This window comes from Fusarium mangiferae (assembly GCF_900044065.1).
Source record: "Fusarium mangiferae strain MRC7560 genome assembly, contig: FMAN_scaffold003, whole genome shotgun sequence".
Taxonomy (NCBI): domain Eukaryota; kingdom Fungi; phylum Ascomycota; class Sordariomycetes; order Hypocreales; family Nectriaceae; genus Fusarium; species Fusarium mangiferae.
In genome coordinates, this window is record NW_024573923.1 from 113,719 (window position 1) to 130,102 (window position 16,384).

Below are 16,384 nucleotides of genomic sequence, written 5' to 3' on the forward strand. Positions count from 1 at the left end.
TTGTTGGGGATAGACAGACAGACATTACCGGACCCGTCACCGACATCTCTTTTAGCCCAGTGGTCGCGTGACCCACCCACCGCTTCATCTCATCTCTACCTCCAGCACAACTACCTACCTACCTCATTCTCTCCCTCCTCCCATTCACAATTTCACACAAATCCCGCCTGGCATCATGTCAATTATCGATGTCAACAAGGATCTCGCTGCTCTCTTCGAGCAGCAGGCCCAAGCTACTCCAGACGCAGTGGCCCTCGAAGATGAGAAGAGATCCCTCACATACGCAGAGCTCGACAGAGAAACATGGGCCCTAGCCGAGCGATTGCGTGACTACGGTGTTGGCCGCGATGATCTCGTCGGTGTCCTCATGGGCAGGAGCGCAGACTACGTTATCGCCGCTCTCGCTGCCCTCAGAGCAGGAGGTGCGTTCCTGGTACTTGAGGTTGCGTACCCTGCTGGCCTCTTGCGAGATGTCATCGAGGATGCGAAGCCAACTGTCATCCTCACCCAGTCTGAGTACTCGGGCAACCTCACCTCTGAAACCCCGGTTATTGTTGTCGATAGTCCCGACAAGTTGGCCAGGGGAGAGATCTCGCCTCATCTGGATGAGAGGAGATCGCTGCCAGAGGATGATGATGTGGAGCGTTTGCTGTTTGTGTCGTACTCTTCTGGTACGACAGGAAAGCCCAAGGGTATTATGAATCCCCACAGGGCGGCAGTTCGCTCCTACGATCTGAGATTTGCTGTTAGTGATCTCAAGCCCGGTGATAGGGTGGCATGTAATGTGTTCTTTATCTGGGAGATGCTTCGACCTCTGATTCGAGGTGCTACAACTGTCGCTATTCCCGACCACGCCAGCTACGACCCACTTGCTCTCGTCGAGCTTCTCTCACAATGGCGAATTACCGATACCCTCATGACTCCTACACTTTTGGCGACAGTTCTGTCTCGGCATCCTAAGCTGGGAGAGCGATTGCCTCATCTTCGCTCGCTATGGTTGAACGGTGAGGTGGTCACTACAGACCTGGTGCGCCGTGCGATGGATGCTCTCCCTGACAGTCGTCTTCTCAACGTCTACAGTGCTTGCGAGACCCACGAGACTGCTGTTGGAGACATCAGAACCTTTGTCGACTTTGACACACGAGTGTGTCCTGTTGGTCCTCCAACGGACCCTGAGCACACCTATGTTCTGGACGAGGCTGGCAACAGAGTCAACCAAGGTGATAGCGGCGAGCTCTATGTTGGCGGTAAGCTTTTAGCACGAGGATACCTCAACCTGCCTGAAACAACAGCCAAGGCATTCCAACCCGATCCTTTCGCTGGAGATAAGGACGCGCGAATGTACCGAACTGGCGATCTGGCTCGCATTCTTCCTAATGGCCTTTTGGAGATTACCGGCCGAGTCGGCGGCATGATTAAGACTCGTGGCTACACTGTCCAGCCCGGAGCCGTCGAGAGCGCCATTCGAAAGCACCTCGCCGTTCGTGACTGTGCAGTCGTAGCTCACGGTGAAGGTCTGGAGAGACAGATTGTTGCTTACATCGTACGTGAGAAGGGTGAGACTAGAGATCGAACCATTCCTCTCGTTGATGAATATGGCTACAGCCCCGTCGCCCGACGTGCCCTCACCGACCATCTCGCCCACTACATGATTCCCTCAGTTTGGGTTGAGCTAGAAGAGCTCCCTACACATGGCGTTTCTGGAAAGGTCGATCTCAAGGCTCTGCCTGCACCACCATCTCCAAGATCACCGAGACCTGTTGAGAAAAAGAAGAAGGAACATAATATCAAGGTCAAGACCGAGACTGTCATTCAGTTATGGGCTGCGTCGCTTAACATGCCCGCCAGCGTCATCACACCGAAGCACGACTTTTTCGACCTGGGTGGTCACTCGCTCGCTCTCGCTGACCTTGCTGGCCGACTTACCAAGACTTTTGGCTTTCCTGTACCTCTGGCTCCTCTTGCTGGAACACCGACTCTCGAGGGACATGTTTCAGCTATCAAGGCTGCTCGTGATGGCCACACTGCTGCGGTACAGGCTGATCTCCCCGCTGTTCTTCGCGCAGACTCCATACTCCCTGAAGATATTCAGGGTAATGGCACTCCTATGCGTGCGCTCAGAGATGCTGAGACTATTCTCCTCACTGGTGTTACTGGGTACCTTGGTGCTTTCCTCCTCAAGAACTTGGTCGATTCTACAGATGCGCAGATCATTTGTCTCGTGCGATTCCCTGAACCTGTTGAGGACTGTGCACCCGCTGGTATGGCACGTATCCGAAAGAACTTGATCGATCTCGGACTCTGGGAGGATTATCTCCTGGAGCGCATTGAGATCCTGCCTGGTACTCTTACCCGAAAGCGTCTCGGTCTCGCCCCTGATGTCTTCGATGAGCTGGCTACTCGTGTGCAGGTCATTGTTCACGCTGCCGCTACCGTTAACCTTGTCTATCCTTATGCTGCGCTGCGAAATGCTAATGTCATGGGCACGCGTGAGATTCTTCGTCTCGCTGGCCGTAGCGGCGCAACTGTCCATCACGTTTCTACCAATGGCGTTCTTCCACCTTCGCATACTGGTTGGTGTGAGGATACTGTCATCGATGTTGATGATGTTCCTACTAAGCTGTTGGATGGATATGGCCAGACCAAGTGGGTTGCTGAGAAGCTTGTCAACGAAGCTAGCCGTCGTGGTATTCCCGTGCGCGTATACCGCCCCGGAACCATCTCTGGCCACAGTGTCTCTGGCTCAACCAACGCCTGGGATTTGATCAACGCCATTCTCATCGAGTCCCTCCAACTTGGTCGTGCTCCCGATGTTGAGGGCTGGTATATCGAGATGACCCCCGTGGACTTTGTCAGCGACGCCATCGTCACCCTCGCAAACCACACCAACGACACCGAGCAAACCATGTACCATCTCGGCGACCCTGCTCCCGTTCCCTCTGGAGAGTTATTCGCATCCCTAGCCAAGCTGGGCTACCCTACCGAGACTCTACCATGGGACGACTGGGTTGCTCTGTGGTGGGAGAAGCGCGGTAACAGAAAGACCGGCGACGATCCTTTCACAGTCGACATCCTCCGTGGTGGTATGCCCAGCGTGGAAGTCCTCAAGTCAGTCATCGTCCTCAAAGACGGCAAGACACAGCCTACACTCGACAAGTACGACGTCCCCCGTCCCAAGATGAACGATGGTCTTCTCGAGATCTACATGCGACATTTCTACGCCCGCGGTTGGCTCTCCCGCCCTCCTCGTCGCGAACAAGTCAACGGCGTCGCCAAGAAGTGCCGCAAGGGCCGTCTCGCAGGAAAAGTCGCCGTCGTCACAGGCGCATCTTCTGGAATCGGCGCCGCAGTCGCAGCTGGTCTCGCCAAAGAAGGCGCACACGTTGCCATCGCTGCTCGTCGAACTGAAGCTCTTGAAGGCGTCAAGAAGAAGATCAGCGTCTACGGCGGCAAAGTTCTCATCCACAAGACGGATGTAACAAACAAGGCTCAGGTGGAGTCTCTTATGAAAGAAGCTACTGAACAGCTGGGACCGGTCGATATCCTTGTTAGTTGCGCGGGAGTAATGTACTTCACCATGATGGCGAATAACCAGACCGACGAGTGGGAGCGCACCGTCGACGTCAACTGCAAGGGTCTTCTGCACTGCCTGTCATCCACAGTCCCAGGCATGCTATCCCGAGGCGCAGGCCACATTGTGGCCATCTCCTCCGATGCAGGCCGCAAGGTCTTCCCGGGTCTGGGCGTCTACTCGGCGAGTAAATTCTTCGTCGAAGCGACGCTCCAGGCCCTGCGCCTGGAGACAGCAGGCTCTGGCCTACGGGTCACGGCCGTGCAGCCCGGAAATGTGGCGACGGACCTGCTGGGCATGTCGACGGACCAGGAGGCGCTGAAGAAGTACGGTGAGCCTACGGGTGCCGAGGTCCTCAAGCCCGAAGAGGTAGCTAGCGCCATTGTGTATGCTGTGTGTCAACCGCCGCATGTTGCTGTTAACGAGGTTCTCATTGAGCCTCGTGATGAGCCGATTTAGAATGTTTATGCATGGCGTGAAACAAAATTTGTATCTAGATTTATGATCTCAGGAATATGTTGTCTTGTTTGGTAGGTTAATCGGATCATATGTTGGGATGGAAAATGAGTAGTGTTTGGCTGCATGTTTCACCACGTGGGGGAGGGATGAACTGCAATGCCGTGATGGGTGAAGCATTAATGAGTTTGCAAAACTGATGAATTGACGAAAAGATCTATTAAATTCGTCTCGAGTTGATTGAGAGTTCATCTACACTATTCCGCAGTGACATGCCCCCTGAATCCGAAAATTGTACTCGTCCAGCCGAGGGGCAAGGCCTGTCTGCCGAATTCCGGCTTGTCAATGGACTAATTAATCGTAGGCGGAAGAATAGAATAGACGATGGATGTTTATAATTATGCATAGGTGGGCGTTCCTTGGCCGCATGTCATCCTGAAACAAGGGAGTTGGTGTTTGTCGGAGACGGGTTTCGAAGTTTTTGGGGGAGAGTTTTTCCGTGGATGAGAGGCGTTTGTTTGGAGGGGGATACAGGGCTGGGCTGGTCCACTTTGCAGGGGTTCGTTATGCTTTGGCGATGATGTTATGCTTGTTGTTAGTGCTGAAGCCACTAAACGGGTCGTATCGAATGCGAATTATCTATATGTAGGATAAGTAATTGATCGTCTACATCCTGAGAATAATGTGTTGGTGCTATGCGAAGATAGGAGCAAGTGGTCATCATGAATAAGCGACAAGCCCGGAAAAACCTCTATAATTAATCTCGGCGGCTCAAGACATTTTCTATCATTCCATCTTGAGGCTCAAACACAGCCGTTGGATGTTCCACCAATGATCTTAGCGCCCCTTGCGCTGGCTCCAAACAGGCCCTGACAAGGGGTTGATAGATACAGTGGGGAAGACCTGAGGGCGGTTGAACAGGCCGGACGAATTGTCTTTTGGCAGATTCGAATTCCGGTGAAGTCGGGCCTTGGCGACGGTGTAAGACATGGGGGGACTGACTGAGTGATCGCTTAGAAAGGGAGACGAGATGTTGAGTGTTTGGTTTGGAGAGGGACGAAACGGGATGAGTGACATGTTTTGATGGGAAACTAAACATGTTTGTATGAACAGAGAATTATAATACCAAAGTTGATATGAACTCGGTACAAGTGATAGGAATAGATTGGAGAATATGATTAAGAATAAGATCATAGAGTAACATGATCTGCCTTGCTTCTAGACCGGCGCTTGTAGTCTAAACCCCAGCATCAACTCGCCGTCTGACTTACACCCAACGACAAGGATCACCAACATCAACGAGATTGACTACGGAGCGAGGCCCACGGTCCACCGCCTCGCCTCAGACGCCGAGTATCAGATCCCCATCGCTAAACCCTGTGTAGAAGTCATCCGCCGAGCTGTGTCTCGACTATATATCCAACTTGAGCAACCCTCATTTTTTGCTCCCTTCTCTCTCTTCAACCTCTATTCTTTCACGGACCTCGAAGGACCAGATTCGCCATTCTTTTTTTTCTTGTACTTTTTTGTACTTCACTTTCATTCCAATCATTCACTTTCGTTCAGAGCCTTGACGGCCGTTCAATTCACAAAACCCACTCTTTACAACCTTTACATCTGGTCCTAGAGACTCTCACGAACCAATTCACATAAACTACCTGTATCTTTTAAAGACTTTATATCTACCGCCAAAATGAAGAACGCCGCCGCCCTTCTTACTCTTCTCCCCCTCGTCGCCGCCCACGGCTTCGTCAAGTCTCCTCCCCCCCGCAAGCCCGGCAACGCCTTCAAGGCTGCCTGCGGCGAGCAGCCCTTCTACCAGCAGTCGGCCGACATCAACGGCAACGTCCAGGGCATCAAGCAGGTCGTCGGATCCAACTTCGACGCCAAGGAGTGCAACCTCTGGCTGTGCAAGGGCTTCCAGTTCGACGACAACAAGGACAATGTCCAGAGCTACAAGCTCGGCGAGAAGATTGACTTTGACGTCAACATCGCTGCTCCCCACACCGGTTATGCCAACGTCTCCGTTGTCAAGACCTCCACCGATAAGATGATCGGAGAGCCTCTTATCGAGTTCGAGAACTATGCTGCCAACGCTGGTCTCAACCCCAACAACACTGCCTTCAGCGTCACTCTCCCCGAGAGCTTGGGTGGTGAGTGCACCAAGGCTGGTGACTGTGTTCTCCAGTGGTTCTGGGATGCTCCTGATATCGACCAGACCTACGAGTCTTGCGTCGACTTTGTCGTCGGCGCTGGCTCTGGCTCTGGTTCCGGCTCTGGATCCACCAAGCCTTCTTCCGCTGCCTCTGCTGCCCCCGTTGCTACCTCCGCCCCTGCCGCTGAGAAGCCCAGTGCCACCACCCTCGAGGCCGTCGCTGTCACTTCTTCCGCCCTTGGCCCCGTCTTCGAGAGCGTGACCACCGCCGTTCCCGAGCCCACTGCCACTACCCCCGACGCCGGCGACGACGAGGACTGCGACGACGAGGAGCCCGTTGACGAGGGTGACGATGAGGACTGTGAGGACGAGGACGAGCCCACTCCCTCTGCTGCCGCTGAGACCGGTGATGACGAGGACTGCGATGAGGATGAGGAGCCCGAGACCGGTGATGATGATGAGTGCCCTGCCGACGATGGTGATGAGTACGACACCCAACCCGCGACACCCAGCAACACGGCCCAAGGAATCTCCGCAGCCGCTAACACCGCCGCAGTTACTAAGACTCAGGACAACGCTTACCCCGTGCCCAAGCCCACTGGACAGAGCTCATCTGACAAGACTGGTTCCGGCTCCAAGGGCTCCAACAACAACAACGCTGGTGGCAACAACAACTATGGCAATGCCGGTAGCAACACTATCGTGACTTCATATGTTACTGTTTCTGCTGCCGAGACCCACTACGTCACCGTCACTGCTGACGCTCCTGCTTGCACTGCTTGAGTGTAAGTGGTGATGTGTGTGTATAAGCTTCCTGGGGATGTTGTTTGTTTTCTTGGAGGGGGTATATATTATTCATTTGATGTAGATATTTACTTACGGGTAGCCTCCTGTGGGGGTATTCAATGTGAGATATTTGAGGAATTGTTTCGTTCTTTTAAGTGAAGTTTTATGTTGAAGAATTACGCTGGTAGTGAAGTAGTGGAGGTATTGAGTGCATTGCCTGAATAGGAAATTATCACGGGCCCGGTACGGGGGTGAGACACCGGAGCTCAGCTCCGAATGTCTTGGGCTTAGTGCTAGCCAAGCTCTGTAGCTCAAGGTTAGATATAGCCTATATAAACCCGCGGGCTTTTGTCATTGTCGCAAGTGTTATAACACCGATCACTTTGAACTAAACTCACTAGTATAGGCTATTGATGCACGAGATCAATGGAATGTGTCAAAGACAAGCATTTGGCTCAACAACTTGCTCATGGCAGCTTACTCCCGCCAGCCTACGACTCTTGTACCTCTATGCAATTGGTCCGCACGTACAGGAGCTTGACTCCAGCTCTGCACATTGCTGCAGTGCATCGTGAGCTTCCTTGGCTAGCTTGGTGATGTGTGGCTTATGATGCACCACTTAGGCATTTCCTCCATCTGATTGGAGTGGCTCAAGCTATTCACAAAGATTGGAAGAAACCCGAGACTGCTGCCTGATAATATTACTTTTGGAGGCTTTTCAGCTAAGCCTTTGTCCCGGCCACCCGTTTTTGGCCCTCATTGATCGCCTGCAAAATGATTCAGAGTAATGAAGAAGCAGTCCTCGATCCGTGATACAAATACCTATTAACCCAACTTGCGTCACTCCATGACATCAATACTGTACTGTACCTTACAGATAATATTTACTCACCTCAACTATACATATGCGTGTTTGTGTTGATGGATGGATGGATCCCTGCGACGAACACTTCATCGTGCTTCTGAAAATGAGACACATCATTTTTGTCTCAGACTTAGATCCCTGCGGGGCACAGAAGATCATTACTACATAGTTCGGTAATCGATGCATGATACGTAAAAAGACCAAACAACACCCAACAGCTGAAGAATGCGTCATTTTTCTTCTTCTTCTTCCTGTAATCTAACTCCAAGTCAATCAACCGGCAGGGAAAAAACGTGCATTGAGCAAGCCACCAACACAATGGGACCACCTGTCGTGTATTCCGAGTCCGCGTCGCCGGAAACTGAACCAAACGAGCAGATTCTCGCTGATCTGACCGATGATGAAGATGGAGAGTCGATTTCTGGTGATATGTCGACGGTGTCGATAACGAGCAGTATTCTTGCGTACCGAAATCGCTATGGGAGGACGTATGAGAATAGTCAGTCGACCGAGTATTGGGCGCCTAATGATGCGCAGCAGAATCATGGTCTGGACCTCACGCATGTCGGACTGTTCTTCACTCTCGATGAGAAACTATTTCTTGCACCTATTGAAGCACCGAAACGTGTGTTGGATATCGGTACGGGGACGGGGATTTGGGCGATTGACTTTGGAGATGAATACCCAGAGGCTGAAGTCACAGGCACAGATCTAAGTCCTATCCAACCAGTCGTGGTTCCTCCAAACGTCAAGTTCGTCATTGAAGATTGTCTCCTCGACTGGACGTGGCCTGAAAACCACTTCGACTTTATTCACATCCGTGCTATGTATGGCAGTGTTCCCGACTGGGTCAACCTGTACAGCAAGGCATATACACACCTTGCACCAGGAGGTTGGATCCAAGATCTAGAAATGGACGTCAAGCTCCAATCCGACCACGTCAAGTTACCCCCCGACCACGTCTTCAACACCTGGGCTGATGCATTCTACACCGCCGGTGAGAAAATGGGCCGTTCATTCGCCGTTTCCAAAGGGCATACGATGCGCGATAACCTCAAAGCAGCAGGCTTCGTCGACATCGTGGAGAAGAAGATCAAGGCGCCCATGCACTTGTGGCCCAGTGACCAGAGGCTAAAACGAGCAGGAGAGTTGTTCCTAGAGGCTCTGGAGCAGAGTATTGAAGGGTATGCGAATTTGCTACTCATGGATCTGCTAGGGTGGTATAGAGAGGAGGTCCAGGTGTTGCTAGGGATGTTTCGTAAGGAGATGAAGGATAAGAGTAAATGTGCATGGATTGAGACGTGAGTTGGGTCCTTATTAGAGGAGCGGATGTGGGTTTGCTGACGATCTACAGGACTGTTGTGTATGGGCGGAAACCTTTTGGTGACGAGACAACGACGAACTAGACGACTCTAAGGGTAGGATTGAAGAGATCTTCTTTGGTGACAATCCATGGGGAAGACTTGACCAGCACTAGAGAGACAAGTCTCCCCGGAAGTCTGCCGGTAAAGGACAACAGCAGACCACGATCCGCAGCTCGACTTGAGGCTGCTTGGAGTGATGCTGGATATCAGCCCAGCGCCCATCTTCAGCCTCATCCGCGCCTCGCAAAAACACAATCTACGACACAACGCCTCGCCCATATTCCCGTCACAGTTAAGCTCTACCCAATTCCCGTCAACCAAGACATCTAAACCTCTTTTGTAAACTACAGATGGGTGGCTCCTCACTTCCCGTCCCACCCTTCCGCCCACCATACCAAAAGCAGCCCATTTAACTCAAGCCTCATCTTGATCAACTGATTGACAGGTCACTTCCTGCCGAGACAACCGAGATCTATGATTCAATTTTAAACCATGGCGGCCGAACACAAAATGCCTGAAACGATCATAGGTGCGTAGGGGAAAAGGGGGAAGGAATGTGGGCTGTCTCAGGGAGAAGCTTATCGGAGTTGGGTGGGAACTAATCCGGTAGTTCAGGTTCTGCAGATCTGCGATTTGGGGTGGGCATGGGAATGTGAAAAGACGGTTATCTGTCACTGGTGGTGAGGGATTGATGGGACTTGGCATAGTAGAGAGGAGAGGAGATTGGGCTCAGCTCTGATGCTTTCGGGGGGGAGGGGGATGAACTCGCTGACACTGCGGTCATCATCTTCAGCAGAGTTTCTAAAGACAAAAAGATATAGTGATACAGTAGATAATCACTGGTAATAATTATTTATTGATGTTTGATACTGCTTTGATGCTCTCTTGTAAGACTCATCCCATACCCAACAGAAACAAGATCTTCAGCCATGATAATCGCCCGCAGCGATCGCCATCTTCTCCCCCAATACCAATATGCCCAAGACCAGGTTACACCAAACTCTTCATCTAACACCAAGCTTTTCTGAACGAGGGGGCAGGCTTGGCCGGAAAGAAAAACACCAAGTTCAAAGCCTGCTGTTTCTGGCATGAGTAGCACCCAGTATTTTCTTTCCCCCTCGACGCAGGGGGGGAATGCTACAGCCCAATCTAAGGTTTAACCTCAGGAACTTGCAGATCCTCCCGCGTTAAGCTTTACATCCCCTGCGGAAAAAGGACAAGATCGGCGCTGATGATGTACCGTTGATGAGATGCAAGTCAAGCCAAGCGTGTTCCCCCAGAGTATAAGGCTGTGATGTCCTCTCCATGCCAAGAACTCCCCAGCTCTGCTCCTCATCCCCCTTATCTTTCGTTAAAATTTTCTTCTTCTTCGGGAGTTTGTTCATCATGAAGTTGACACTCTTCCTCACAGCCGCGCTCTTCACTGATGTCTTGGCTGCGCCCCTGTCCAAGACAGTCATCGTCAGAGATGAGACACTTGCAGCTCGCCGTCTACCAGACTTTGCTACACCGCGCATTGGCGTCACTGTAGCTCCAGTGAATAAAGGACCCACTTCTCGCGTCAAGCGCTCGATCAGCCGCAAGGGTATGAGCTTGGTTAGCTTGGTAGATCGTGTTGCTGAGAAGATCAAAGAGAGATGTGATGATATCGGTATGTCGAGTATACCCCCTGTCACTCCATTTACTAACAGACGGCAAAGAATCTGTTTTGGAGGAAACTAAGGTTGAGAGACTATCGAAGGATAAGGCTGTGCACAAAGTCGTTCGCAAGATGAACAGCATCAGAGCAACACTCTCCCGAACAGTCTCCATCATGGACAGGAGTCCAACTCTTGATCTTACTCAAGACGATAGTCAAACTCTTCTCAGCAATGTCTACATCATCACAAAAGAACTGCAAGCCACAGTCAAAGACTCCGTCACCACGCTAGGAGGAACAGGAGCTCGCTCCATGTCTCGAGCAACGCACATGCTCGCCGATGTCCTCAGCAACATTGTCACCATCAACCCAGACATCGCCTCAGACGTTTATCGCAAGCTATCGCCTATCTTCTCCGATGTGGTTTCTGCCGACGAGAAGGACTTGCACGTTTTCATCATGAGCTCAGTGACAGAGTTCTTGTCATCCATCAAGCCCGATGATCTTGACTCAGATACTGCCTGTAGCTCTGGAGATTGTTTCAACAGTCCAAACGAAGAGTTGAAGTGAAGGGCGCAAATTGTTTCATTTAGGTTATTTTGTGTGTAATGAGAAACGGCCGGAATAATGACAGCAACATGGAATGGAGTATAGGAATCTTAAATCATCACGATCTTTACGAAACTCAACTGCATAGCATTTTAAGATCTTAGCATAACCCTCACTTAATTTATTTTGTCACAATAACAACCTGCATTCAAGCCAACAAATGATGAGGAATTGCAGTTGATATCCGTGGTTGACAACCATCCACAGACTGGTGTCCGTCGTCTACGGGATCTACACAGAAGCTATAAAAAATAGACTAGTTAGCCTCGTCACGGCCCGTGTATAGCTCGTTGGAGATAACCCGGGCATCATAATATGTTTAGCATCAAAGCAACACGCCTCGACACAACGTCTTATAAGTAGCAGCAACTAATATTAGCTGCCGTTGAGCCGTCACAAGTATGCAACGTTTGGAAACTAACAGGGTCGATATCAAGAGATCCTATCGTCTACACAAATACAAGCAAGGAAAATAAGGAGTTATTGCGCTGCCTTGCTACCTAGTTAAGATGCCACAGTCGTCAGATAAACCCGACTTCAAGAATAGCAATATGTAGAGTATTACTCCCAATCCCAGATAACCACCCTATCCAAAACGCCATCCCAGCTATCAATTCCAATCGTACATATCTAACAATCACTCCTATCTCACTCCCCGTCTCTCCCCCGCCCTCGCAAGTCTCTCCTTCGCCGCCTCAACAACACTCCTCCTCAACGGCTGCACCTCTCCATCTCCCTCATCCTCACCCTCCTTCACAACAGTCCACTTCTTCGCAGAACCCTGCATACCCGCCCACAGATCCGTCGGCAGAAACTCCCCCACGTCCTGCCGAAACGCCTCGCGCGACACGCGGTCTGTCTCGAGGAGCTTGTCCACGTTCTCTTGCGCTTTGCGCCAGATGCTGCGCACGCGATCGTCTACCGCGCGACGCCGCTCGACTTCGAGAATCAGACTATCGTACGCACTTGCGTAGCGCTCGTAAAAGTCTTTGAGCTGCTGCATCTCTTGCAACTTGGCAAAGACGCTCTCCTTTTCCATGTCCCATCGTGTTTTAAAGTCTCCCTCGGCCGCGAGGTAGTCTGCGAGTCGATCGCCGATATCGCCCAAAATAGCGTATGCCTGTAGCATGCCCGTGTAGGCCTGTTTTGAGATGTCGTGCTGTTCCTGCAGCACTGTGTAATCCTGCTCCATTGCCGTGAGGCGCTCTTGTATCTCCTGCACCACGTCGTCGACCTCGCGTGCGTCCTGCACGACGACTTTTAACATCTCAGCTCGGTCTTTCGCCGTTTTGGGTTCGAGGTCGGACACATTAGACTCTTGTTCGGCGATGACGCCCGAAATGGAGACCCCGTCATTTCCTTGGTATTGTGTAGCCTCGGCAGCTCTACGGCGAGCGAGAGCTACGCCGCCTTCGGTCGTTCGGATCGCGGTGACGCACATGTCGAAGTGATGGTTCAGCGATGCGAGGAGCTGCGCCATGTTGGCTGAATGGTCGACTAGACTCTCGAGGATCTCGCCGGCCGATGGATTATTGCCCTGTGGTATATCCTGTATGCTGGGCGTATCGGCCACCACTTTCTTCAGGTTCCGGATGTCGTTATCGAAACGGAGTAGATCTCCGTCAAAAGATTGCTGAATAGCCTGGTCGGTGTCAGCGCATGACTGGCGATGCCTTTTGCTCGGTAGCTTACCTGTAGCTCCTGGATACTCTGCTTCATCGCCTCGCGCACGCCATCGACGCCCCCTTCATCAATAAAATCAAGAAGACTTCGTCTCTCTTCTCCCTGAGGTCTAAAAACACTCTCAACCCCAGTCTCGCGCAGCATCTCCATAGTATGATCAAGCTGCCCATCGACCAAGTCCATCGACTTGACCAGCTTTCGAAAGTCCTTCTTTCCCCACTCATAAGTGCTCTGCAAGCTCCTCCTAGTTCTCACAAGAATCGCCGTCTGATCCAGTATAGACGATCGTAAGAAGCCCGCTTGCGCAGCTAGGATGGATACATCATCATGTGACTGCCTAGCATCATTCGCGATCTCATTCGCACGGAGAACAAGAGTCATGGAAGAAAGCGATCGTTTCGCGACGAGGAGGTGGTTAACGAGAGTGTCGATATCGATAGAGGGCGCGGTTGAAAGTCGAGATTGTGTCGCTGATCGTGGATGCGAATGTCCAGACGAGGCTCCGGATGAGTCGCCATGACTACGGCGCAAAGAGCTTTTGGAAGAAGAAGAAGCCATGTTGAATGTGATATAGGTAGGTAATGTTAGATACTAGTATTCACCCATGACTACATGATGGGATCGATAATAATAGATGGTACAAGAAAGATAAAGAAAGTAATAATGGTAATAATTACACGAGATGAAAGGGAAGAAGAAAGTTGAGATACGGACCAAACGGGGGAGAGCTTGAACGATGACGGAACTTGCTTGGGGTGCGATAAGCTAAGCTTCCGTTATCGCACCCACTTTCCATGAAGGTGCCTAGGCTCCACACAGTCTAGGCAGCTGACGCCTCCAAAAAAGCTCGGTTACAGGAGCTGACTCGTGATTTCCAGGGACTAACCTGGCCCGTCTAGGCACGTTTAGCGCATGGCCACAGGCTGTCTCAGGACCTGCAGACTGCAGTCCAAACTGTTTGCGACCTGGAACGTGGAATTTGCATTCCTGTTTGTGTTTGTTTGCACGTGGAGAGGCTGATGCCGCCATTTGTGTTACTTTGTCGCAAGTCTCACATCAATCAGCTCAAAATGGTATCATTCAGGAAACTGAAGTTGTTTGTAATTGTGATTCCTTGTTCAAAACATTCTTGATATCTCTGCTAAACAAAAACGGTTCATGTCATCATTCCTGAAAGAATCCCAACACCTGCGCCTATCATCCTTCCATTCATCCTATTCCCAAAATATCAAGTATTAACCTATAATCTATATCATCTCGATACCGTATACCCTCGAGTCATGATCATTCTAGAATCTCTAATACGCTCTCAAACAGAATTCCATAAGCTCAAGCCTTATCGGCTAGCAGCAGGGAACTCCAACCTCCGATCATGCTCATAAGGTGTCGGGGCTGGAGAATTGACCCTCGTCGTAAAAGCAGAGTCAATGTGGAAATAGCTCTGGATAGAGGAATACTTCTCTCCAGATGTATTCTCATCTTCCACGTATTTCCCGTCTTTGCGGATGACGGGGGGATACGACCTGTCGTCATCCTGCTTCGTCTTGGAAGCATCCTTGTCGTCGGCTCGTCCACCGCCCGCGTTGGACTGAGCGTTGTCGAGATCTGCGGCGCCCTTGGAGCCCATGCCGCCCTCTAGAAGCTCACCGCCTTCCATGACGGTGCGCAGCTCCAGGTTCTCGTCCTTGGAGTACACGCGCACGCCGACGATGCAGATCGCGTTCCAGGGCTCTGGCATCTTTTCCTCCTCCGAGTCGTAGTCGTCTTGGGCGGCAGCTTGGTTGGCTTGTGTAAGGCGAGGCTTGCGAGCCATGTCGTCGCTGCTGTAGAGAGCTTCCCAGTCTTCAACGGGAGAGTCGGATGACTCGCCTGCAGAATCGTAGGCAGGCCGAGGGCGGATAGGGAAAGGCTCTTCTTCCTCGATGGGAGCTGGAGGTCCTCCGCTGACTGGAGGAACTTCCTGCTTCTCTTCAGCACCCTCGGCTGTAGAGTCCATAGACTTGGGAGTCAAGTGAGGCGATCCAGTTGAGACGGAAATAACCGCGTCGTCATGATCCTTGTGGTGCTCATCAACGACGACAGGCTCATCCTTGTCTTCCGAAATCTTGATCTCCTCAGTCTTCTGTCTCAAAGCCTCATCATCAGCTTCTTGAGCCCTCTTTTCAGCTTCAGCAGCCTTCTCAGCCTCAGCCTTAGCAAGCCTCTCCTTCTTCATCTGCTCGCGCTCAGCCTTGACCTTGGCGTTGAACTCCTCATCAAGACGGTTCTGCTCAGCCTCCCACTCTGCGCGACGTCGCTTTCTCTTGTCCGCGTTCTTCTTGGTCTGCTGCTTGGTGACGTCGCGGTTGGTAGCGCGCTTCTCCCACATGCGGCGACGCTCCTTCTGACGACTGGCAGATGCCTTCTTCTGATCCTTTTTCTGTCGAAGCTTGGTGACCTTGTCCATGTGGTCCCAAGCCTTGCTGTGGGCTAGATCATAAGCGTAGCCAACCTGAGCGAGCTTCTCATTCTCAGTTCTGTCGGCAGCCTCGCGCTTGACGACCTGCTCGACAGATTGAGCGTTGGAGTCCCGCTCGCCAGTGACCTTGAGGTAGACGACATAGTTGCCGGCAGGGAGATCAGGTAGCTCAACAGAAACTGAACGCTCCATGAGATAGTTGCCGTGGGACCGGACAATGTAGTCCTCGGCATTGGGGCTGTCCTCGTAGTGAAGTCGGAAGTGAAGACGGAAGGAGTACTGTCCATGAAGACCCTTGAAATACCGACCGTCAAGCTGTGAAAGAACCAGAACAAGAGGCGAGTCCTTGGTCAACTTGATGTGGAACTTCTCATGGTAAGCCGCCTTCCACGGAACATCAACGCCAATCCAGCGCTGGCAGCATCGCCAGTCTCGATCGCGGAAGAGTCGAGTACGGTCGAAGTGAGAATATTTCCGAATAAGATCCTCATAAGAAATCCAGAAAACAGAGTCGCTGCCGAACTTGTGGTCCATCTCCTCCTGCACCTCGGTAGTCCACTCCTTGGAGCCATCACTCCAAGCTCCCTCCCAAATACCCTTGCGGACCTTACCCCAAGGATTGCGAAGCTTGACCAAGCGCTGGCCAGACTTTAGAGTACGAGCCTCCATGACGACATAGGCGTGCCCTTCAGAGATGCCATTGCGCTCACCGTATCCGTGCTCAAGCAGACCAGTAGAAGCGCCAAAGAGGAACTCATCGTTGACTCGTGACATCTCCTTATCCCAAAACTCATCGAT

The 16,384-nt window shown here is 51.6% G+C and overlaps 6 protein-coding genes across 6 annotated transcripts; 4 read left to right on the forward strand and 2 right to left on the reverse strand.

Moving 5' to 3' along the window:
* Positions 1-175: 175 nt before the first annotated feature.
* FMAN_05062 (uncharacterized protein) lies at positions 176-4,030 on the forward strand (the record flags this gene model as incomplete). Its single annotated transcript, XM_041828155.1, has 1 exon — positions 176-4,030. The coding sequence occupies one exon, from the start codon at positions 176-178 to the stop codon at positions 4,028-4,030; it is 3,855 nt and encodes a 1,284-aa protein (XP_041679046.1).
* Positions 4,031-5,720: 1,690 nt separating this feature from the next.
* On the forward strand, positions 5,721-6,965 carry FMAN_05061 (uncharacterized protein; the record flags this gene model as incomplete). Its single annotated transcript, XM_041828156.1, has 1 exon — positions 5,721-6,965. The coding sequence occupies one exon, from the start codon at positions 5,721-5,723 to the stop codon at positions 6,963-6,965; it is 1,245 nt and encodes a 414-aa protein (XP_041679047.1).
* Positions 6,966-8,151: 1,186 nt separating this feature from the next.
* Positions 8,152-9,239, forward strand: FMAN_05060 (uncharacterized protein; the record flags this gene model as incomplete). Its single annotated transcript, XM_041828157.1, has 2 exons — positions 8,152-9,134; positions 9,188-9,239. 2 exons carry the CDS (start codon positions 8,152-8,154, stop codon positions 9,237-9,239), a joined length of 1,035 nt encoding a protein of 344 aa, XP_041679048.1.
* A 1,344-nt stretch (positions 9,240-10,583) lies between these two features.
* Positions 10,584-11,406, forward strand: FMAN_05059 (uncharacterized protein; the record flags this gene model as incomplete). Its single annotated transcript, XM_041828158.1, has 2 exons — positions 10,584-10,848; positions 10,898-11,406. The coding sequence occupies 2 exons, from the start codon at positions 10,584-10,586 to the stop codon at positions 11,404-11,406; spliced, it is 774 nt and encodes a 257-aa protein (XP_041679049.1).
* Positions 11,407-12,088: 682 nt separating this feature from the next.
* Positions 12,089-13,686, reverse strand: FMAN_05058 (uncharacterized protein; the record flags this gene model as incomplete). Its single annotated transcript, XM_041828159.1, has 2 exons — positions 12,089-13,087; positions 13,138-13,686. The coding sequence occupies 2 exons, from the start codon at positions 13,684-13,686 to the stop codon at positions 12,089-12,091; spliced, it is 1,548 nt and encodes a 515-aa protein (XP_041679050.1).
* Positions 13,687-14,464: 778 nt separating this feature from the next.
* FMAN_16064 (uncharacterized protein) lies at positions 14,465-16,360 on the reverse strand (the record flags this gene model as incomplete). The annotated part of the gene is made up of 1 exon (XM_041828160.1): positions 14,465-16,360. The coding sequence occupies one exon, from the start codon at positions 16,358-16,360 to the stop codon at positions 14,465-14,467; it is 1,896 nt and encodes a 631-aa protein (XP_041679051.1).
* Positions 16,361-16,384: the final 24 nt, after the last annotated feature.